Source organism: Barbus barbus (genome assembly GCF_936440315.1).
Source record: "Barbus barbus genome assembly, chromosome: 8".
NCBI classification, from domain to species: domain Eukaryota; kingdom Metazoa; phylum Chordata; class Actinopteri; order Cypriniformes; family Cyprinidae; genus Barbus; species Barbus barbus.
Window position 1 is genome coordinate 3,710,274 of NC_136736.1, and position 24,867 is coordinate 3,735,140.

General features: G+C 38.1%; 3 protein-coding genes and 1 long non-coding RNA gene across 6 annotated transcripts; 3 read left to right on the forward strand and 1 right to left on the reverse strand.

The window, feature by feature from the left end:
• The first annotated feature begins 2,037 nt into the window (after positions 1–2,037).
• LOC306874069 (U2 small nuclear ribonucleoprotein B''-like) lies at positions 2,038–5,944 on the forward strand. Of its 3 annotated transcripts, none has more exons than XM_079423797.1 (7): positions 2,038–2,099; positions 2,263–2,358; positions 2,430–2,602; positions 2,842–2,973; positions 3,111–3,152; positions 4,837–4,925; positions 5,510–5,944. In XM_079423797.1, exons 2-7 carry the CDS (start codon positions 2,295–2,297, stop codon positions 5,667–5,669), a joined length of 660 nt encoding a protein of 219 aa, XP_079279923.1. In that variant the 5' UTR covers positions 2,038–2,099; positions 2,263–2,294; the 3' UTR covers positions 5,670–5,944. The 3 variants fall into 3 exon arrangements, with proteins under 3 accessions (XP_079279923.1, XP_079279924.1, XP_079279925.1); XM_079423799.1 differs by having other exon boundaries at positions 2,094–2,149; positions 5,510–5,942; XM_079423798.1 differs by having other exon boundaries at positions 2,074–2,358.
• LOC306874070 lies at positions 5,811–13,895 on the reverse strand. Its single transcript, XR_013784563.1, has 3 exons — positions 12,538–13,895; positions 11,769–11,860; positions 5,811–7,059 (listed from the first exon to the last, which is right to left on the reverse strand). It is a non-coding gene; the product is annotated as an uncharacterized lncRNA (long non-coding RNA).
• A 4,042-nt stretch (positions 13,896–17,937) lies between these two features.
• Positions 17,938–20,303, forward strand: LOC306874071 (F-box only protein 48-like). The gene is made up of 3 exons (XM_079423800.1): positions 17,938–18,000; positions 18,696–18,978; positions 19,065–20,303. Exons 2-3 carry the CDS (start codon positions 18,736–18,738, stop codon positions 19,224–19,226), a joined length of 405 nt encoding a protein of 134 aa, XP_079279926.1. The 5' UTR covers positions 17,938–18,000; positions 18,696–18,735; the 3' UTR covers positions 19,227–20,303.
• Positions 20,304–20,923: 620 nt separating this feature from the next.
• LOC306873836 (CB1 cannabinoid receptor-interacting protein 1-like) lies at positions 20,924–24,435 on the forward strand. The gene is made up of 3 exons (XM_079423335.1): positions 20,924–21,364; positions 21,728–21,872; positions 23,239–24,435. Exons 1-3 carry the CDS (start codon positions 21,186–21,188, stop codon positions 23,401–23,403), a joined length of 489 nt encoding a protein of 162 aa, XP_079279461.1. The 5' UTR covers positions 20,924–21,185; the 3' UTR covers positions 23,404–24,435.
• Positions 24,436–24,867: the final 432 nt, after the last annotated feature.

Here is a 24,867-nt window from a genome sequence, read left to right on the forward strand (position 1 = left end):
TAAATATTTTACAGACCCCAAACATTTGAAGAATTCAGTACTAGGCTCAAAGTAAATATCATGATTTATTCTGTGTGTGTTTAGATCCCAAAACTAAGAGCTGGCTGCTGAAGTATCTGGACCCAGTGTTTGGTTATCCTCAGTTTGTGAGGTTCAGCTGGAGCACAGCGCAGACGCTCATGGACAGTAAAGCTGTTGCTGTTCACTGGTGAGTCTGACAGCAGAGGGCGCTTCCCTTTCATATTCACAAAATATTTCATTTTCTTTAGTGCTTTGCTTACACACAAAAATAATTTCTGTCCGAACATGTTCGTACTTGTGCATTTTTGCATGGAATTCAATATTAAATGTGTTTGTTTGTGTGTAGGGATGATGAGGAAGATGGAGAAAAAGCCGCTGCTCGTCAGAATAACACCTCAATGCTGTCGTATTTCAGCCGCAGCAAAACGTCAGAGGTCTCACACACACGAGACACACACCGCTTTTTCACTGAGCGCAAACTGCAGAGCTTCACTCTGAACACAAACACTGTCCATCAACGAGAGCAGCACTCAACATATCACACAATACATGTCAACTGGATATGTCCAGCATTGTATTGCAAAACAATGAACTGTGCATGAACCAGAATGTATTATATTCTCATTTGTCGTTTTTATGGTGTGTATTATTCATCTCTGGATGTAAAATAAATAATGTTTTCATTTTCATATCTTTTTGAATGTGTCTTCCAAGGTTTTCATAAGTGGTACAAAATTGGCCTAGAATTTTAGTGATTCTATATGTCTGTCTTACTGAAAACTGCCTAGCAACCACTCAGAACATGTTTATATTAAAGTATTTGCAGGGTTGGCAAACTTAAATCCTTGTTTTAATGTCTTAATCTTGCAGTCCAGGGCTGCGTTTCCCAAAAGCATCGTAATCTTAACCTGTTAACTGTCCCGGGCCCACCGGTGGGCCCACTTGCCATTACATGTTTTAAACAGTAATATCTTAGTCTGAACCAAACTATATATCGTTTGAAAGCTTAAAAGACTCTAGTTTTCATATTTGGTGACTGATATTTGAAATATTTTACAGAGCAACCGTAATTTATTCATTTGTAAGAAGAGTACTCATCAGACTCAGAGAGCTTTACTTTGAAATAGTGATGCAATCATGAAAAATCAGCCATTCATGTTCATGTCAAGTGTTCAAAAGATAACATTCATTCTATTTTTTGAGAAAAAAAAAGTCTAAAAGAGTTTCGAATATTAAGAAAAAACAATAGGTTCTCAATTTTTGATGCAGCGTGAACTATATCGTACGTCCAGGGTTCTTGTTGCATGTCTTTTATGTGTTTTTTAGAGGTTGAATTGAAATCAAATACTGCCATACTACCCTTAATACTTCTGAATGTGATGTGTACGTCATAAATATTGAGAAAAGTAAGGAAAAACATGTTTCAGATCACTCGAACCATATATGGAAATGGAGCCGCCCTTATATGGTTACTAATGGGGTTTGATGGTCATCTAGTGGAAAAGCGTGGTACTACGCCCAAACAAAATTTCACTGAAAGCTCATTTTTTGAGATATCAACCTCAAATTTTTTGGGGGGGGGATTTTTAGAGTAAAACATGTTTTGTAAAATATATATTTTATATAAAATATAAATATTTAAATTTTTACATTTTATATTTCCATAAACTTAAACTTCCATAACGTTTTTGTAATATACTTTTTTTCACCTCTACGATAATCTGCTAAGTGTCTTCTTTAAAAAAGAGACCAACCTTAAGTATCTGCTCCAAACCATTCAAAATGTATAACAATTTAAGTTGGAAATGGCATTTTCAGGCCTATACTCCTAGTTAACAGGTTAAATTGATTTTAGAACCATTGTCACCAATAGAGCTACGATCAAGATTAGCCCAGATTAGTAGAGCCAGATTAATTTTAGTTTTGTTTGTTTGTAACCTACACACTTTAGTGCGTTTGACCTAAATGTTGATATCACTCCGCGACAGCAGGTGGCGCAAGAAGCGCAACTGTTTCACAGCAATAAACCAAAGGAGGAAGAAGCGTAGCGGCAGTTTCCGCTTGGACTCAGCAGTGTGGTGTGTTTGAGGCGATTCATTCAGTTTTATTAATGTTTAGTAAATTATTTGTACGTTTATAATTTAGAAAAGCAGCACTCAGCGATATTAACAATAGTCTGTACTAACGTGTGGTTGTTCACGCTGTATTCATTCTCTTTTTGTGCCTTTCTCTGTATTTTAGTGTGGTTTTAACGTTACTTGAGATTATTAATCATGGACATACGACCGAATCACACCATCTACATCAACAATGTGAATGATAAGATCAAGAAAGAAGGTAAAGTCTTTTAAACGTTTGCTCCTTTTGACTATATCATTGATATGATTGTGAAACTTTTGTTTTTCTAGAGTTGAAGAGATCCCTGTACGCCTTATTCTCCCAGTTCGGCCAGATTCTGGACATTGTTGCGTTAAAGACCACAAAGATGAGGGGTCAGGCTTTTGTTGTCTTCAAAGAGCTTTCTGCAGCCACCAATGCCCTCAGACAGCTTCAGGGATTCCCTTTCTACAATAAACCCATGGTCAGTGCCACAGCCCTTAGGAAAATGGTCCTATAACTTTTTTTATAATTGGATCATATAAGGAGAAGTTTATCTATAATGTGAAAAATGCCATTATTTACTTGCCTATATTTAGTTTCTTTCATCTGTGATTCACAAAGGGCGTTTATCAGATGTTGTCATTCATATTATTTATCAGTTTACACGTTACAAAGCATTAGAAATGATCACATTTCTCTAACCTTAGCGTGTACTTGTAGCGAATCCAGTATGCAAAAACAGACTCGGACCTGATTGCTAAGATGAGAGGCACGTATGGAGATAAAGAAAAGAAGAAAGAGAAGAAAAAGAAAGCTCAGGAACAGGCCGCCAATGTCAACAAGAATCCAGCAGTGAGTTGAAATGCATGTTTGCTGAGGCATTGTGATTAGAAAATGATATGGTTGTGCTGAAATGTACATTTAAAGAACCAGATCAATGAGTAAATTTTGCTTTAAGATAGTTGTGACTCTTTTTTTTCCTCCTGCAGGGAGTTGCAAACACACAACCTCCTCCACCTGCCACAGTCCAGGTATGTCACACAATTTACATGCTTATTTTGTGATTTGATATTTTAGTATTTTTAAAAAATACTTATGTTTACATGCACAATTTTTGGTTCAATCGGACTGAATTTATTCCGATTGATGAATCTGAATGTAGTGTTTATATGAACGCTAAATAAGTGATCTGGGGGGTATTCCAAAAAGCAGGTTATGTGATATACCTGGGTATGTTTGAGGATAAGAGAGCGGATAACCTCAGCTTTTGGTTCCAAAATAGGAAGTAGCATTTAGGTGTCTAGATGTGGTGAAGACGACTTGCTGAAGTTTAATCCGAGCATCAGAATGGAGAAGAAAGGGGATTTAAGTGACTTTGAACGTGGAATGGTTGTTGGTGCCAGACGGGCTGGTCTGAGTATTTCAAAAACTGCTGATCTACTGGCATTTTCACGCACAATCATCTCTAGGGTTTACAGAGAATGGTCCGAAAAAGAGAAAATATCCAGTGAGCGGCAGTTGTGTGGATGAAAATGCCTTGTTGATGTCAGAGGTCAGAGGAGAATGGGCAGACTGGTTAGAGAAATAACCACTCGTTATAACCAAGGTATGCAGAAAACCATCTCTGAATGCACAACACATCGAACCCTGAAGCAGATGGGCTACAGCAGCAGAAGACCACACCGGGTGCTGCTCCTGTCAGCTAAGAACAGGAAACGGAGGCTACAATTCGCACAGGCTCACCAAAATTGGACAATAGAAGATTGGAAAAACGTTGCCTGGTCTGATGAGTCTCGATTTCTGCTGCAACATTCATGGTAGGGTCAGAATTTGGTGTAAAGAACATGAAAGCATGGACCCATCCTGCCTTGTCTCAACGGTTCAGGCTGGTGGTGGTGGTGTAATGGTGTGGGGGATATTTTCTTGGCACACTTTGGGCCCCTTAGTACCAATTGAGCATCGTTTAAACGCCACAGCATACCTGAGTATTGTTGCTGGCCATGTCCATCCCTTTATGACTACAGTCTACCCATCTTCTGATGGCTACTTCCAGCAGGATAATGCACCATGTCACAAAGCTCAAATAATCTCAGACTGGTTTCTTGAACATGACAATGAGTTCACTTTACTCAAAGTGAAAAGTTACCTTATTTGCTTTTAACAGCAGAATGAATATTTATCCATTTCTGGATAAATATACATATAAACCAGTGTGCCGTGCTGCTCATATATATCAAGCAGTAAAAATGCCCCTCCCCGCGCCCAAAACGGGTTATCTGTGGATGAGAATCCGAAACAAGGACTTGGTGGGAGGTTGTCCTGCTCCACTTCACATTTGCAGAGTGAAAGGAGTTTTATAATGACAGGACACGCATTTATACAACACTTTATTCAAAAGAAAGAACCGCTTGTCTCGCGCGTCATTACGCTATTTCTGAGTCATTGCACATGCGCAGTCCTTTCAGTTTCGGGGTTCAAGCCAATCGAGTGTTTACATGCACTCTCAGTAGTATTAGAAAAGGAATAAAGCACCCCCCTCAATCCGATTAAAATTGTATTCCAATCGAGCTCAATCAGATCAATTCAGGTGTTTACATGAAGGCTTTTCAGTCCGATTGAGCCATCAATCCGATTACAAATGGATTATTTGGTTGCATGTAACATAGCCATGTTTTGTTTATGTTCCCAATAATAAATGATTTTATATTGATTTAGGTCCCTGACAACCCACCAAATTATATTCTGTTCCTGAATAATCTCCCAGAAGAAACCAACGAGATGATGCTCTCCATGTTATTCAACCAGTATGTTTTCAATACAGTAAACCAGTAAACATTAGAAAAAAAGTAAATGTTGTAGTAATAAATGCAAAATGATTATCTATTATCTTTTTAATGTATTGTTACAGTGTGCATCTAAATGGGATTTCTTTTTTTAGTGCAAAAACATTAACTGTTATTAAACACTTTAAATCTACTATTTCTATTTCCCCTTTTGAATAAAAATGCATATATATATATATATATATATATATATATATATATATACGTGTGTGTATGAAGAGTTTATTTGCAAAAACAGAATGCCGTTTTTGAAAATGTTCAAAAATCTTTTTCTTTTTTTTATCATGTTTGTTGTTTTGTTAGCTTTTGTTATTTTTTAACCCTGTCAAAATAACCCAACTGCAGTTTGATTGAGATTAATTGGAATGCACAAGGAAAAAAACATGATTTCTGAGAATTGTTAAAAACAAAGTTAACTGTTTTTGCAAATGAACTCTTCATACATATATATATATATATATATATATATATATATATAATCACCCAGCTTCAGCAAGATTTTCTCAGATTTTTTTTTAACTTCCCGTCTTGTTCTATCTCTTCAGGTTTCCAGGGTTTAAAGAAGTGCGCCTGGTCCCTGGAAAGCATGACATTGCGTTTGTGGAGTTTGAGAGCGAGGCTCAAGCTGGAGTTGCGAAAGATGCGTTGCAGGGATTCAGAATCACAGCCACGTGTGCAATGAAAATCACATATGCCAAAAAGTGACCTGGCTCACACTTATTGGACTGTAACTGAGGCTTTGATCAGCGGATCCTCACTTCTGATTTGTGTTTTTCCGTTTAAATTTTGTTTTGCTTTTTAAACCTGTTTGTTCAGTGACTGTTTAGTATCGTTTTTCCTTTTTTTCTATAGGAATTATTGTTTGGATTGACTTTTTATTTGGTCACCGAGGACTTCATGATATTCCAGAGCAGATCTTTATTTTGTACTGTGGACTAATAAAATTAGCATCTAAAATAAATGTCCCATATTTTTATGACATTTGTTTTTCTGCTTGAGTTTAAAGGAACAAAAATAAGGCACTATTTAAGGCACTCACCCTCATTTTGTTCCAAACCATTTTTAGATGCACCTTCGTAATTGTATGACTTGAGATTAGTTGTAAACTGTCAGGCACGAACTCTCTGTACCTGACAAAAGGATTGCAGTTATTGGTTTGGCACAGAACACTGTAACATCCATTTGCGTCAGCGCACACGGCTGTGTAAATTTTGTTCTGGATGCAACTCTCTTATGAATTTAGGCACAAGCTGACAGGTGCATGATACAACACTGACAGAGACACTGGTTACAGGGCATACACCATTCTGCATTTTCATTAAGTCTATGTATAAAATGTGTTTTATATATTAATTGCAAGGATGTGCATTTTATTGTAGGCAAAGTATCACAAAGCAGCAGAACGTTCACAACAGATTAAATCGGTCATGTTTATATTTTAGCAAAGAATGGTCTCGTTTACATAGCTGGGGATCTGACCACCGAATCCACTGATATTTTCAGACATGCTGATTTTAAAATGTCATGATGAGAGGTTTGCATAATAACTGACAGACACTATCAAATTAGTCCCAGCACATAATGGCCCTCCACTAAGCATCATTTCAATACATAAATATAGAATACCACAAAGAAAAAAAAAAGCTTTCTGATAAGTGGGTTGAATGGACAGGAAAAAATGTTTTGCTACAGAGATCTTTCAACAGGTAAATTTAACTGGGAAGCTTTAATGGTAAGGATGAGCAGTCCTTTTGTTCCACAGTTCTCACTGGAGACTCTTGCATCAACTCTTATGCAACTGAATTATTGCCCTCCTTTGAAGCACAGGAATTAAACAGGTCTTCAAGAAATTCTTGCATCTCACTCTCTATATCATTTAAAGAGGAAAAGAATAAAATATGCAACCACCCAGAACAATAACTGAATCCACACTGTAGCAACCACCCAAAAAACCACTCAAAAGAATATCTTGAGCTGTCTATCCCGGAGCGGGATTTTTCCTGTAGACAGCAGCAAGAGCCACTGCCTCGGGCGAGGGCTTAAGGGTGAGCTCACCGGAGGCCTCCTTGTGGAACTGGGCACTGTAATCCATCATCTACAAGACAAAAAACACATAAATATTCATCAGATTTACAAAAAGTGATTTCAAAGGGGATATTTGCACACATATTTGCTTTTTTAGTTTGTTGGTTTATCACAATTGATGGGTTTTATTTTACGGTGCAAAACAATTCATAGAAAAAAAAAATATAATCAGATATTAATATTTCATTGGTTCTCATTTATATTGGTTCTCCCGGGCATTCTTCAATAAGCATTTATTCTTGAGTTTTCCAAGTACAACTACAAAATGCACTTAGAAAATTTTCCTAGGCATTACTTTTGGCCATTGAATTAAATAAATAACAGATAAATAACTTTGAGTGAAGACAAATTTACAATAAAATAAAAAAAAAGAGCTAAAGATCAAAGGCTAGAAAGGTCATACAGACACCTGTACATGACCCTGCTAAGACCCCACCATCCCCCACACATAGCTGGGTCATTTTTTACACGTCATTTTTGCACCTTGTAAAGTATTACTGTACAACAAAACATGCAATGTAACCTTATAGAAAATGTATATAGTTATACTTTTAAATAATATCAGGTACATAACAAACGTTTACGAAGTGCTGAACATGGGTATACTGTAACTATAGCTCAACTATGTATTAAAACCCAGTACACACAAAATTACGTTGCTTTTACTACAGTATAATATTGTAAACGTGATATTATTATTATTTTTTTTTTTAACAATTATGATCGCAGTAAAAGGATAATTGACATCAAAGGGCACTGACTTTAAATCACTGTACAGTACCAAAACATTAGTAAACCATACGAAATCATACGAAATCATACGCTCTTACCTTTGCAAATTCAAAAAGTTTAAGATTTTTGAATCGTCTTGTATGAATACAATTTAATTTGTTTTATGCATAGAACATATCTAATAATCTGCTATTAACTTGAGATACTCCTAAGGTTACTACTGCAAATATTTAAACACATTTCTCAGGTAACATTTTTATTCATATTAGGATTATTTGTGAGAAATTGTATTGAATTAGCTCCATTTCTGGATGATCAGCTATTAATAAACTTTACTTGAAATGTAAACATTACAATTCTTCACTACAATCGTTTTCGTAGAGAAAAAGAGGGATTACAGCAAATGTTTTGCGGATTTTTCATACAATTATTGCTGCTTTTATGAAGATTGAGAAAATGTTTCAGACATCATGGTTTTATTGGCTGATGATGGAAATGTTTCAGAAGCTATAATTTTATTGGCTGAAGGACAAAATGTTCCACAAGCTATCGTTTAATAGGCTGCTGAACAAATGTTTTCCCGAGACTGCAATGGTTTCATCGAGAACCACATGCTCTTCATAAACATCTACTGACTGATAAAAACGCTTGAGAACTCACTAACCTGCTCTAATTCAATGTGACTCTTTGCAAGTGAGTACTTATCCAGAGTAACTTATTTATATCACTAGCAATTGTTGCAGTGTTGTTCAATGTCCCACCAACTGCTCAACTTAAACTTAAATTCTAAAGTCTTGAGATGGCTTCGCGTTACGCGTATGGCTGCTGTGGTGTGGAACGCTCCCGTTCTTTTAATGTTTTTGTTTGTTTGTTTATGTGTTTAGTCATTCTCTTACTGTCAGTTTTACCAGAGTCGAACTACTGGACATAAGGCAACACACTACGGACAATTGTTTTCCGGTTTTTGATTATTCAGACGCTTTGTTGGATGTTTTGGTCGGAGGGGCAGCGGTCCTAGTCAAACGCGCGCTCAGACGCGCTGGTTAAGCTCCGCGAACACGGCTGCTCTCCCAAGCATTCATCTAGCGAATCTCCGATCCCTTCATAACAAAATGGATGAACTACTTCTCCTCACCCGCACAAATAAGGACTTTTCAAACTCTGCTGCATTGTGCTTCAGATCAGATCGCATCACGGAGCTAACGGGGAAAACGAGAGGTGGTGGACTAGTTTCTACATAAATGAAGGTTGGTGTTCAGATGTAACAACTCTGAAGAAGATGTGTTCTCCTCATTTGGAGGACTTCGTCATAAACTGTAAACCGTTCTATTCGCCCCGAGAGTTTTCCTCCTTCATTCTCTGAATGTGTATGTGTCTCCAGAGGCGTCCACCATCATTCCCGTCCCCCAAAAAGCCCAAAATCACTGGACTTAATGACTACAGACCTGTCGCACTCACGTCTGTGGTCATGAAGTCACTTGAGAGACTGGTCCTGGCCTACCTGAAGGACATCACTACACCCATGCTGGATCCTCTTCAGTTTGCCTAGAGAGCAAACAGGTCTGTGGATGACGCTGTCAATATGGGACTGCATTACATCCTGCAACACCTCGACAAACCTGGGAATTATGCAAGGATCTTATTTGTGGACTTCAGCTCGGCCTTCAATACCATCATACCTGACCTTCTCTCAGACAAACTGAGACAGCTCTCTGTGCCCTCCTCCATCTGTCAGTGGATCACCAGCTTCCTGACAGACAGGCAGCAGCTAGTGAGGCTGGGCAAACTCACATCCAGGACTCTCACCATCAGCACTGGTGCCCCTCAGGGTTGCGTTCTCTCCCCACTGCTCTTCTCCCTCTACACGAATGACTGCACTTCAAAGGACCCCTCTGTCAAGCTCCTGAAGTTTGCGGACGACACTACAGTCATAGGCCTCATCAAGGACGGTGACGAGTCTGCTTACAGACAGGATGTTGAGCAGCTGGCTGTCTGGTGCAGTCTTAACAACCTGGAGCTTAACACGCTGAAAACTGTGGAGATGATAGTGGACTTCAGGAGGAACCCCCCTGCTCTCCCCCCACTCACCATCATGAACAGCACTGTGACTGCAGTGGAGTCATTCAGATTCCTGGGAACCACCATCTCCCAGGACCTGAAGTGGGACAATCACAGAGACTCTATTGCGAAAAAGGCCCAGCAGAGGCTGTATTTCCTCCGCCAGCTAAGGAAGTTCAACCTGCCTCAGGAGCTGCTGAAACAGTTCTACTCTGCCATCATCGAGTCTGTCCTATGTTCTTCTATAACTGTTTGCTACCAAAACAGACATCAGAAGACTACAACGGACAGTTAGGACTGCTGAGAGGATTATCGGTGCCCCTCTGCCCAGCCTCCAAGAACTTTACACCTCCAGAGTGAGGAAAAGGGCTAAGAAAGTCACTCTGGACCCCTCACACCCAGCTCACTCTCTTTTTGTACTGTTGCCCTCTGGCCGGCGCTACAGATCACTGAGCACCAAAACAGCCAGACACAAGAACAGTTTTTTCCCCCAGCTCCTAACATCAAGACAAATTCCTTGTGTGTGCAAACACACTTGGCAATACAGCTCTTTCTGATTCTGATTCTAAATTAAAGTAGTGTTATCGAATACATTAAACCACAAACATAAGTGATTACACTGCAGAACAGGGAAAGTTTAAATTAAGGAGTTGGATACAATTTCTTCTTATTATTCTTAACCGAATATTAATACCCAAGTGACACTTCTATTAATAAACAAAGGCATATCCTATACTCGAGAGCCACCTAGTGGCAGAAAAAGACTTTGAATTAACATCCTCTCTAGCTGTGAAGAAAGAAACGCATAGCTACTTGAGACCCTCTAGCGGTGAACTGAGACATTACAGATTAAACTATGACAGCCAAATACAAACTACCAAATTTTGCACTGCTTCAAGGAACCTCACATCATATTTCTGTAGATTTGTGGATGATTTTTTGTCTGCCTCTGCATGTAATGGTCTTCAGAGAGTGAGGGAAGCAGATGTGGATGAGGGTTGTGTGGAGCTGAGGAACATGAACAGTTAGCTCACTTTCCTTTGATTAAAAAGGCAAACAAAAGCCTTTCTTTGATTTAAATGTTATGAAATTTAATGCTAGAGTCAAAAAGTAATAGGATCATTTTAATGTGTCAGTAAATTATCTTTTTTATGTATTTCAGACCGTAATTCAGACAATTTTTTGCTCTTTATTTTGTAGTAAATTCTATCTTAAAGGTTATAAATGTTTGTTTTTGCAGATGAGGAGATCCCTCTTGTGGCAGATGGAGGCACTGGAACCTCTAAATTTACAAAAGAAGGCCCTTGCGTGCTTCGGCTTCTGGTGTAATGGTCTCACACGAGTCACGAGAGCGGTCCTGACGTTGGGGGTTGGGAGCTACAGTGTTGGGGGAGGAGAACAGATCGCAAGACCTGAATGCGTCAGCACTGAGGGCCAATCCTATTGCCTAGAGGGCCGCCTTATCTACATGCTTGCCTGTTTCTTGGCAGAAAAACAAAGTACACCAAATATATAGTTTAAAGGATCAGAAATGCATGTGAATACTGACATCTGTATGTTGCAGCACATCAAATGTGCTTGTATTGCCCTGGTAAATGACTAAATCATGGTTTAACCACTCACCATCTTAGAGAAAATTTGCCCGGAGACACCGCTATGTATACCAGACGTCTAGACTAGTTGTTCGTGCTTGCTTCGGCAGCACATATACTAAAATTGGAACGATACAGAGAAGATTAGCATGGCCCCTGCGCAAGGATGACACGCAAATTCGTGAAGCGTTCCTCATTTTTGAATTATTTTTAATCGTTAAACGTAATTAAGATTAAGCTGGATTAAAAAAAAGTCCTTTTGACGTACGTAGAAAGTGCCTAAAACATGCTCGTATATCAAAGTTTGTGAATCGACAGTGCAGAGGCGTTTATTCACCGTTTATTTATGATGTAGCAGCAGTCCAGTACAACACAGTCCAGGAGCCCCAGTTTACCCCCCTCTCGCAGGGCGAACTTTGCTGAATGTCTCTGTAAATACAAGAACACTGTAAAAATTATGTGTCAACAGAAAAGCAACGAAAAAACCCTTCAAACTAAGGACACCTTCATAAAGTAAACTTTTTTGGCCTTTGCAATGTGAAAAATACAGCAGTCTTTCTTTTACTGTTTTTTAGGTAGTACCGAATACAGAGCCGGCGGTTCATGTGAGAGGCCAGGAGCCCCTTACTGCCTCCATGCTGGCAGCTGCACCCTTAAAAGAGCAGAAACAACTTCTGGGTACAGGATGTGCACACAATCGGTCAAAGGCCAAAGATGTGTGCATAATCATTTATAGTAGGTTACCTGAAAGTTAAATCAGTGATGGTAACTTGAATTAACAATACTGCTCGGTAGAGGGCGCTACTAGAAAATGCAGTAAACTATGAATAAACTACTTTCCACTGTAGTACTGTAATGTTTATTTATACAGTGAAAACTAATACACATCCCATTTTGATCAATGCTGTAGGACTGGGCGATAAATCGATTTTATTGATTAACTCGAATGTGTAGTTTACGTCCATTTGTTTGTATGAAAATCGACCTACATACACAACCATGACAACGACAATCGCAGAAACAAGCAAAGATGACACAAAAGCATATTCTAGCAAAAGCCAACAAGGATAAGTTGTGTGAGACAAAGCAAAATCAACATTACTCACCTATCAGAAAGAAACAACACAGCCTCGGTGTCCAATTCGAGCCCTTCCTGCTCCTTGAGTTTCTCTCCACCGCTGGAAAGCTGCTCCGATCTATACTTACACGGGTCCTACCTTTTGCCTGATCGTAACCCTTCTGTTTAATGTTTTGTTTCTATGATATTTTCCCCTTTTTTTATCTGCCATTTCTCTCTATCTATAGTCGATCTGCTAATATACGTCCTGGCTCCTGTGCTCTCTTCGCTCTATCAGTACAAGACACGCCCCCTTACTGCTGATTGGCTGCACGTGTTTTGGGACTCGGTCAGACACTGCGGTCAAAAGCGTTTTTCAAAAATGGCTTAGTGCATGTGGCCTGGCCACCACTACTTAGGCAAATGTACATAGCGGAAACCCTGATTTATCCTCCGAATACTGATGTTGTCTTTCGTAGAGACAGTGAGGGGGACGGATCGGGTCACTATGAATCTGTGGGGTCATGTCCCCCTCGTCCTCTGAGCTCAGCCCTCCCCCCTGCGCGTTTGCCATATAGGCTTTGGCCGATAGACGATGCTGATAGACATCATGATGTTAAAGGCCTAACTTTACTTCGTTTTTGTATACGAACGCGCAGCCTTTCAAAGTATAGTTACTCCATTTGAAGTTGTACGCGAACACGGGCGGCCGGCGCACGCGCTCTAGAAAGCTTCAACCATGTTCAGTGTGTGCTCTATTTTTCCCCGTTAAATCATGACTAATAAATTTTTTGAACTCTTTTAAACCAAAGCTGAGCTGTCTCATACCCTCTCGCTCACAAGCGCTTGAGCGTCTGTTGATGTCCGTCTGTTTTCAACTGTGAAACAACAGCCATGAACATGTGGAAAAACTGATCACTATTAAATAACTTCAGTGCGTCCCTGCGCTCGTGATCCCATCTGCAACTGAAAACTACTGCGTGCAACTATGAACAAATATTTAGGAGCACCAGTGGACTGACCCGATCAGCATATGTGTGTTTGTGCTGAGGGAGCTTTAAAGGTTTCTAGCGTACTTACATGTTTTTGCAGCGTTCAGTAATGCATCACATAAAGAAGTGTAGACAGCGCATGCATCTCTTATTTACACAGTGTAAGGAGCTTCGTTGATTATAATGCAGTTTTGTGAGATCGCGATGAACTAAGATGAGTGACAGCTTTTAATGATTATTAAGGGAGTTTGCAAATTTGATATCGATTTAATGCAACGGTTCATCAAACAAGAAGTTAATATTAAATGACTCATATTGTCAACTAAAATAGTTTCAAACAAAGTCCCAGTGCATCTCCATTTAAACACAGCGGTGTTTCGTTTACGAATGAACTGCGTTTCCGCCATTTTGGAGTGAAAGCGACTCAGCACTCCACTAGCTTCTTGCTGTCTGTCGCTATGGCAAATATCAGCTGCTTTGTTTAAAAAAACCTTAAAGCTGAAATATAACTTGATGACAACATAACGCACAATCACTAGACTTGTGATCATCAAATCCTTTTAACAAATTATTCCACAGACTTTGTGTTTAAGTCTTCCCTTTTTTTCACAAAACCTTTGCTCTCTAGAAACCTTGTCAGTTTCTATTGAAATTAAGTTCAAGTAGCCTATTAGCATTATAAACACTGAATTAATGCCAACATATGAAATTAAATTAATTAAAGAAAAATTAGGAATGTTGGACAATAAATATATAACAGGAATATTAACAGCTTGACAGTGTGCTGTTTTTGCAGTATTGTCTTATTTTAATGTCCGTTAAAGGAAGACTGTAAACAGAAAACGTATGTAACATGTTCTTTTATTCCACTTTTGACTTCTCTTTCGTTGTTATTCTGTCTGTGTATCTGAGCTGTTCTCTGCTACTGAAGCGCCTGGTGACTGTTACCAAAAAAGCACCATCGCCTCTTGGGCTCTTTGGTTTACAGGAGAAAGGACAGAGCGGTGTAGAATAAAGGTCAATTATGTTAAAAAATAATGCGTTTTTTTTTTTAAAACTAAGCATTAACACGTTAGACTGCACCCCATAAAAACAATCAAGCCTAGAAAAAAAAGTCAACCACCCCTTTAAGTCAAAACTCTGTAGTGAAACAAATCTTCAAGAAACAGAAGATGAAACAAATCGTCGGAAATTGTTTCACGCGCTCGGCTTGGCCGCCTTCGCCCGTTTCACACCGCAAGCGTGAGCAGCGCGTATTTTCTCGGCGCCCATGTTTACAAATGAGTGCATTCACACCGGGAGCAGGAGCGTCGCGTGAGCGTCAAGCAGGAGCGTCGCGTGAGCAGCGCTCGTTTCGGCGCTCAGTCTATTTTTGCTGCGCTGCTCACGCTCCAATAAAGTGACAGCACACTTTTGATGGACAAAATAAATATGATTTCACACAAAAACTGCTATAAATGCACAGAACAAGCATAACATACACAGAATACGCATGTCTAGTGTGTTTAACAAGAATTGTTGTCAAAAGAAAATTAAGAATACAAAATATGTACAGAAGATATAAAATTGATTTTAATTATTCAGTTTGGGTGCAAGTATGGTGTACTGAAAAAAAAAAAGCCAGAAAATATGACAAACTTCTAGAGTTTTTTTTGCATCGAGAAAAAGCTGCTTTGACGCAGTTTTGGATTACATAAAGCACTATAATAATAATAATAAAAATAAAATATTGAATTAATAGAAAATAAACATATAGGCTCTAGCGCTACCCAATTTGACCTCATTCATGTGCAGCAATGGATGACACGAGGCTGATCGTGGAGGTCGAAAAACACAAAGTGCTTTATGATCCCACCAATAAATATTACAAAGACTTATCTTCGAAGGAAAAGGCCTGGGTTGAAGTTGCTTCTGCAGTTTCTTCAGAAGGTAAGTTATCAATTTCATATTTAACTGTAATCAGTTCCATGAGAAAAGTGGACTAGGCTATTAAAAAAAAATTCTGCCATTAAAACATAATTCGCTGTATTTTAAAAATATTGTATAACAATGTATTGATTATTTTATGTAGCTCGGTCACTTAGCACAGTGATCACCTGTCTTTTTTTGTCCAAAACATCATAAATGGTGGATGTCCTTCCTCTCAAAGCCGTGGTGTAATATTAAATGGACAAATTTGACTGAAAATGTTCTTCATATGTCTATATCAAGATGTACTGTAGTATATATTAAACAAACATGTTTATACTTATGAAATTATAAGATTTATATCAAATATAAATGTTTAATTTGCATGTAATCTTCTGCATATACACACCTTTCCTGGTCAATCCTTTTGTATATTATCAATGAAACATGAACAATCGATTTTTAAGAAGAATTTATTTACATAAAGAACACTATGTACACTGTTTTAATTAACTTTTATTTACACTTTTTTTTATCTGTAAAGCACTCTATATGTTCTTATCGTAGTATTCCCTAAACCATTTGGTCCTGCCATGCAACTCTGCCTTCCGGGGAACCGTGCAAAACCTTTCACGCACGTCATACGCTTCTCCCCCTGTTTCCACCCATGTTTCTGACCGCTGGCAGCACATTGCCTCATCTAGCCATGTTTGGTTCTGAGATGGGGTCATGAGGTAATTATGCAAGATACATGTTGCCATTACCACTGCATCTGCATTTTGTGGCTTAATATTCAGTCTTGTGTGGAGTACTCTCCATCTTGCTGAAAGAATCCCAAAGGCACACTCAACTACCATCCTGGCTCGAGATCAGGCTCCTGGCTCCATCTTGGAATGTTGCTCCCTGGAAATGGACGCATCATGTAGGTCTTCAAGGGGAACGCTGCATCTGCAACCATGGTATACGGCATGGGACCCTGAACACCAGATCCTGGTAAAGGGTTATCTGCTGGCACAGACAAATCTTTTGCCTCCATGCCTTTTCCGAGAGTTGAGTTTTGAAAAACCCCACGATCACTGGCTCGGCCAAAGTCTCCAACTTGTATGAATGTAAATTTGTTGTCGGCATCTACTAAAGCAAGCAGAACAATAGAGAATGTCTTCTTGTAGTTAAAGAACATACTCCCTGAGTGTGCAGGTGCTGCTATGTTTACATATTTGCCATCGATGGCACCGATGCAGTTTGGAAAGTTCCATTAAGACCAAAATTTGACTTTCCACATGTCTTCTGTTGGCTTTGGAAACTGCATTGCCAACATTTGGCCCTCAATTGTTCTGTGTTCTGCAAGTTGTATTCACACTCCCAGAAACAGTGCTTGTCCCAAGACGATATTGTAGGGCAAGGCTTGAGAAGGTTTCCCCAGTATCTAGGAATCTGACAAAAACAAAAAGACAAACAGACGAAAGTACACAGTTATTAAAATGCAGGTTTTTTCCCCCACAGTAAATGAGTGTAAAAGGAGGTGGAAGGTGTTAAGGGATGCCTCTGCACGAAACAGGAAGCAAAAAAATCTTCCTAGTGGCTCTGCTGGTGGAAGCAGCAGAGAATGGAAATATGAACAAGTGATGTCCTTTCTGCTTCCCCATATGCAGGCCAGAAGGTTAGTATTTTACATTGATGTTGTGAAATGTATGTAAATATGTTATGAATTGTTAATTGGACACATCAAGTAATCAAAGTTGTTACAGAACAAGGTATTGTTAATGAAACTAGATTTTACAAGAATTTTGTAAATTAGTTTTTTTTAAATATTTGTAAACTATGTACATAAATATGTTTCTATTATTATCTGCTGTAGCTCCAGGCACACTTTGCAGTTGGAAGATGTACCAGTAGACATGAGTATTGCAGAAGATGATGTGGAGCTAGAATTAGCAGAACTATCAAGGCCAAGTTCTCCAGTGCCAACTCAACAGAGATCTGCAAACCTTGATGCAAAAACATGCAGCTTCAACATAAATTCCTCCATTTAGCTTCGAAAATGTATTTCTGTGAAAGTGCACAGCAGACTTGGCTCAAGTTCAGCCACTTAAATTATGATTAATTAATTATTACTTGAGAATTTGCACACTGGAAAGAACATTAGCATGCTATTTAATATATTTTCAAAACCTATTAGTGAAAATACACTACATGGTAGTAATAGTCCACTTACCCCTAGAAATGGTCCTCTCCCCAGGACAGTGTCTCCATAGAGCAGCTCTATAGGACTGCCACCGTCCACCAGTTCCAGCTCAAAAGCCTGGCATCTGTGCATAAGAAGACACACTGACCTGTTACACATGTTTATTATCGGACTTCCGGTGAACTCCACGAGCATGCGCTGTATAAACACGCACGTGGGGCCCTTTCTAAACGTTTACCCACAAAGGTGCACCAATTTAGTACGCGAATAATAAAAACTGTAACCTGTAACTCAAATTCTACACTCCAATAATGCAGAATCAAAACCACTTCAAATTGGAGAGGCGCGCATGCGCAGTGGGAACGAGGCGACGTTTCCGGTGTAAACAAACGCAGATATTTAAATTCTCGGCTGTCGGCGAGACTCGGTATGAATCTTTAAAAATAACTGATGAATTTTATAAATTTCATTTATTTTTCGTACAGCATACAGTTACCGTTTCGTATTTGACACTGTTTTAGTAGATTTACCTAGTTGGTGGCTTTGTCCACGAACGAACAGATACTGCGATCGTTCACACTATAACCTTTGTGTTGCTTAAACAATGCATTATTTGTAAGTCATATGTGACCCAGTACCACAAAACCAGTCATAATGGTCAATTTTTGTATTTATGCATCATCTGAAAGCCGAATAAATAAGCTTTCCATTGATGTATGGTTTGTTAGAACAGGACAATATTTGGCTGAGACGCAACTATTTGAAAATCTGGAATCTGAGGGTGCAAAAAAAAATCTAAATATTGAGAAAATCACCTTTAAAGTTGTCCAAATTAAGCCTTTAGCAATGCATATTACTAATATTTACGGTTGGAAATTTACCAAATATCTTCATGGAACATGATCTTTACTTAATGCTCTAATGATTTTTGGCATAAAAGTAAAATTGATCATTTTGACCCATACTATGTATTGTTGGCTATTGCTGCAAATATATCCCAGCGACTTATGACTGGTTTTGTGGTCCAGGGTTACATATGGTCTGTCATACATATAACTGGTGTTGGACAAATAAAAGTGAAACTGTTCTAGGACGCTGAGAGATGCTAAATGTCTGTAAAAGGAGCAACAGCGTCATCTTCAGCCGAGATAGAGGATCCAACATGATCCCTGGAGACCAGGATCCACTTCAGCAGAACTTTACAGAGACCCTTCCTACAGAGATGAGTGTTAGGATCTTCAGTGAGCTGGACGTCAGGAGTTTGTGCCGGGCCTCGCTCACATGCAGACACTGGAATGATATAATCGAGGGCAGCGATCAGCTGTGGAGGAGCCAGTGTCTTACAGTGCTGGCTATTTGCAGGAGGGAGGTGGATGGGGACAGGCTTGCTGGGTGTTCATGGAAGGTTTGTGTTATTGCTGTTTAAATTCTGCTTCATTTTGTTCCTATCTCTACTGGTTGTTTCTTATTTACCTTTCCTTTTTGTTCCAGGTTACTCTTGTGCGCAACTACAGGAAAGGCTGCGTAAAGTGGAGGTGGCTGAAGGGCCGATACAGTAACATCCGCTCTGCTGACGATATCCCGCCCAATAGCATGTGTCCACTGGACGTGGAGACCTGGGGAGAGATACTGGAGGCGGAACTGGATAGATAGAGCAGAGAGAGACTTTTGGGATCATGCCAATGGACTGAAATATATCAGCTGTGATGGAAGCACTATGTCTGAAACACTTGCTGGGCAAATAATTTTATAATCGGTGTTGCAAAAAAGCACAAAGACTGTGGCGGTCAGAATACATGATAATGTGGCTTTTGTTACCAAACATTTTAGTGGTATTACCTTAATTTGCTTGAGACTGTTTTGGAAAATGAGGTTTTATAGGTTTCATATGATGGAATCATTTTATAGATGGAACTGAGAGAGATCTTTCTTTGCTATTTTTGTATAGATCACCAAAACTCAAAAAACATTTTGATTTAAGTATTGATTTTTGTTCATTTATTTGATTTTTTAGAGTCACTGCCAAAAAGTGTTTTGCCTTAAATCATGCAACTATTATTTTATCAAAGCTAATATATTAATGAATATTATGTGTCCCAATGTTATAATTGCCTGTTCAGTGCTGGCCTCTCTTTCCATTTCTGCTGCTATCTGTATGCATATGTCTTTATAACATAATCATTTAAAACAATATAGAAATATTGTTACATTTAAAAACACCATTTTTGCTGTGTAAAACGCCTTTTTTTAACATACAATATTCATACAGAACTCATACAGTATGTATGAACTAGCACTGTCATGCTGTGAAATGGAAAGCCTATTTTTTTTTTTTTTTTAAAGGAAAGCGAGTAACTTTTTTAGTCCTGTCAGACAAAAAAGTATTTAAGTGCAAGTAGCATTGTGCCATCTCATGCTAAAGTAAATTAAAAACATTAATGCATAAATTAAAGACTTTAATTGTTGGTTAACTGTTGGCTTTAATTGTAGTTCACTGCAGAGGATACATTGATGAGCAAGTGATGTAATGCTAAATTTCTCCAAATCTGTCCTAATGAAGAAACAAACTCACCTTGAATGGCCCGAGAGCGAGTACATTTTTAGAAAATGTTATTTTTTGGGAGAACTATTATGAACTCATAATGGAGATAAAACTATTATGAATGTTAAGTGAGAATATAATTTGATTATATTTTTGATTTTTATATTTTAAAATGGCAAATGTAATTTAAAATGGCACTATTATTGGTCTGACTGTCCATTACTAATCCACACACATCCTGTTTTAATTACAACTAATATTTTTTATTTAACTACTGTTTGTTGCAAAGCTTTCTGCAAAGACAAAAATGCATGTAAAAATGTGTAGGCTATACTTCTTCAAACAAGCAAAAAAAAAAACCCATCATAACAGCCAAGGGATAGTAGTAGCTTTTTATTTAATTTTTTCATTGATATGTTTATTATTGAAATGTTGTTGTTATATGCATGTGTTAATTTGATTTAATTTCTTTATTTTCTTAAATATGTGGGTAGATAGTATTTATAGAGTTGTAACTTTTTAGTTTTAGTTACTTTTTCTTATTTGTAAGTCGCTTTGGACAAAAGCGTCTGCTAAATGACAAAAGTAAAAGTAAGTAAAGTAACAGCCTATTAAAAATAGGGTTATCATTAATTTAGTTAATTATATTAATGTTTTATTGACATTTCAAGCTCACGTAACACGTAATAGCAGTTTTTTTGCGTTTAGTACATTTACTTTTTTATTATAAATATGGCCCTGCATGCAGTAGCGCCACATGATTCTTCAGTTTCAGCACTGTGGACAGGGACTAATCCTAAAATACAACACACGTGACTAAAACAATCGAGGGTAGCAGTGCCTATTTTAGTGTGCGTTTGTTTACCCAGCGCGAGACTAATGGCCATTGGTGTATTATACGAGCCCAGTTTAGCCATATGCATGTGCACTGATGTATGCTGCATGGCTAAAATGGGTGTTATGGCTTGTGTAGACGTCACAGCATCTCTCAACAGCTTCCTGGGAGCATCCGCCATCCCGTTAATGACGGGGAGCCCTGGAAATACATCGACCTCCGTTATCTCGCAACCATGGCCGACGTTCCAGCAATAATAAACATTGCGATTTCCTTGAAAATCCAACCCAACGACGGACCTGTGTTTTATAAAGTGGACGGGACGAGGTTCGGCCAGAGCAGGACAATCAAATTGCTAACAGGATCGAAATACAAAATCGAGGTGATCGTGAAGCCGGGTAGCGCGGAGGCCGCGTAAGTCGATGCAACGTTAATGCGCGGTTAAACTGATCCTGTTTATATGCTCCTGATATTATAGGTGGTTGCATATAAATAGCTCTTAGCACTTGATGTTTTTCACAATAGGCTACTGAGGTCGAAAGTTGCACCTGCGCTCCTGTAAGAAATTAATGTGATATAAATAGACTGCTGCATATGTGCATAAAGCGATTATTTATTTGCGCAGTAGCCTGCGTTATTTAGAAACGCAGGAAAATTGAGCCATGAGGATGTGTTACGAGCGCACGAGTCCTTAATGTTTAATTGACAGAAGAAATTTCAAATGTGTGTCAAATAAGCTAAACAGATAGACTGACGCTTGTTTCAATGGGATTTCAGCACAATGGGAATCGGCGGAAAGAGCTTTCCTTTGGAGCAGCAGTCCAAAGATGAGGAGCAGATCGTCTACAATGGCAACTACGACACTGAGGGAGTGCCACACACCAAGAGCGGGGACAGACAACCTGTGCAGGTCTCCATAGAGGTAACACAAGCCACTCGGAATAGAATAGAATCGAATAGAATAGGCTATTCATTATGAAGTCAGGTGGAATTGCTAGATGTTAAATTGTTCATACTGAGGATTAGGGATTTGATGCTATGCATTAGATTTCACTGGTAGCCTCAAATTACTGAAGAGTTTGTGCATGTGTTACTCATGATTTGCACCTGACACATGATAACAAGCAAACAAAGCCTGGTCATATCTGTTGGTCAGAATGTCATACAGATTGGGTGATGGGCTCTTTGGTCTGGACCAATAAGAAACCATCCAGAACAACCTCATATAACACCATGGCAACTAACAGGGCTCTGGAAATCATGTCAAAATTCGTTTTTTTCCATTACTTTAACTCATCAAAATAATTTAACCAATTTCAACTTCATTTTTTACAGCCATTATAATTTAAAATTTAAGGCAGCAACTGAATTTAATCTATAGGTGGAAATTTTTAGTGGAGATTTTTCTTCTTCAGATAAAATGTAGATGTAAGCAAAATCGTAATAGGTCAATGTAACCCTTCTAATTAAATTATTATTACTGTGTTTCGGTAGTGGCAAATTTGGGGAGAGGACAAATATTCCAAAACTTTCTGAAAATACAAGATTTAACCGCACAATAGAAATGTGTATCTTGGATATTATACAATTTGCATACATATAATATTTTTGAAAATAGACACTTTTTTTTCCAAGACGTTTCCAACTCTGGACCAATTCTGTAGAATGGCCCTTATACATTTGGGCAATATTTTTTGTTATTTACAATATATATTAACAGTACACTACAAAACATATGACAACCTTAAAAACTATGTTTACAATTTGACATTTAAATTGTATTACATTGAGTCTATATTAAACGTTCAGCAAGTTTGCACACTGAAAAAAAACCTAATTGGTGTAGGATTTACTTTTAAATAATTTACACTCAGAAATTGCTAGTAAATTTCACAAAAGATTATAAGGCAAGCAATTAAACATGAATTAAACTTTTTATATATATATATATTTTATAACTAAATTGTCATGTAAGAAAAGTGAAATTGTATTTTCTTGTACTGCAGTACTCTGTTTTATTTACAACTTGCAGTGTGCAGACAAGTGCAACCTAAAATAATTGCAAACCGGCAGAAAAACTGTATAAACTGCAAGCTACTGTACATGTATATATCCATGTTTAAATTGATAGTTAACAAGTTTTTTTTTTTTTTTTACAGTGTCAAAGCATTGTGTTCATTTTGCGTGGGCACGTAACTAAAGACAAATTAGTCAGCCAAATGATTGAGTATAAAAAAAGAACTGAGCTGTAAAATGTTCCTAACCTTCCATCTTCTTTTTGTTGCCAGTTCAAAGATGCTGGCTTGTTTGAAACTGTATGGCAAGTGAAATACTACAACTACTACAAGAGAGAGCACTGCCAGTTCGGCAACAGCTTCAACTGCATCGAGTACGAGGCCAAGCCCAACGAGACCCGCAGCCTCATGTGGATAAACAAAGAGGTCTTCCAGTAAAACACAAGCGGAGCAGCAGCAGCAAGCCTGCACATTATAACCTGTAACCATGATGGGGCCGCTGTGTGTGAGATAGATGACTGCAAAGTGCGCAAATGAAATAAGATGTGACTATTAAAGGCTCCAAACAAGTGATCCATCAGGGTATCTGTTCACCAGTCAAGCACTGCATCTATTCGTTGTACCACTGGTCATGCATGATCTGAACATTTCAGCCCGAACAGAATTTCTCCCCATTTATGTCTCTTCCTCTGTATTTCGCCTGAGCTGGTGAAACTTGGTGATATTTTGGGTGAAAGTCTCCATGGGAAGGGTTATTTGAATGAGACTGAATTCACAGCTCTCTCTTGGTCATTTGCACAGCACATATCAGCTCTATTATGGTTACAAATACACGGAGACCATCTTTCATCAAGACTCAGATGAGAAAACTGCACTGCAGGCCTGTATTTACGCCATGCAGCGGTTTGCTGTTTTAGAGACAGGCGGTGCTCCACAATGCTTGCTCAAAAAGGTGCTTTATGAACGTACACAGGCTATACGTGATACTCTATATTAGTATGTATAATGTAATATTATATAGTATAAAGTAAAGACAAGTCAGTTAATATTGTGGTCTTTTGGGACCAGCGTAAAACAATGATTTATTTGTGACAGGCGTGTCTGTTTCTGTATGGTGTGAATGGATGTTTAATTACTTCCTATTTTGTGTTACTGTTGTAAACTGCTTAAACTGTTATTTATGTTGCCTATTTTTCACAGAAGCATTAGTTCGCTGGTGAGAGTTAGAAGTGAATCAGAAATGCAGTTGCTTAATTCTATGCCTATTTTTACTCATATTCTGATTATTTGTTTGCTCGTGTGGTGCCTATGTGTGTTGCTGAATATCAGTCTTGATTTTTGTGTGACTTGGAGCCAAACTTTTGACCTTTTTGTAATATAAACAATTTTGTTGCTTGAAGTTCTGTTCTGTTTTGAAGAAAAAAAAATACCAGCCAATAAAAGACCAAAAGAAGAAAGTACAAAATATGCAATAAATAGAAAATAATGTGTGGTGGTTATTTTTAGCTTAGAATATTGATATAATTTAGTATACTTTATAACTACATTATTTATAAGATCTATCATATAAAGGTGTATTGTGAACAGGCATCTAGTGCTAACTACACATGGTTTTGTACACATGGTTAAAAAGTATGTTTATAGACACACAACCACACTTTAAGATGCAAATACTTGCATATTTATGAGTAGTCACCAAATGTTAATACAAAACAAAAAAAGCCTCACAATAAAACGCTCCAAGACAGATTAAATATGCCACAACAAGAACAAACAATAAAATCAAGAAAATAAAGATAAACATTATTTTAAAAGTGAAAAATATCAGCTATTAAGCTGCACATGTAAAACAAATGCATTTAGGTGTTAAATTAAGCCATAATCCCGATCATATTTATTACA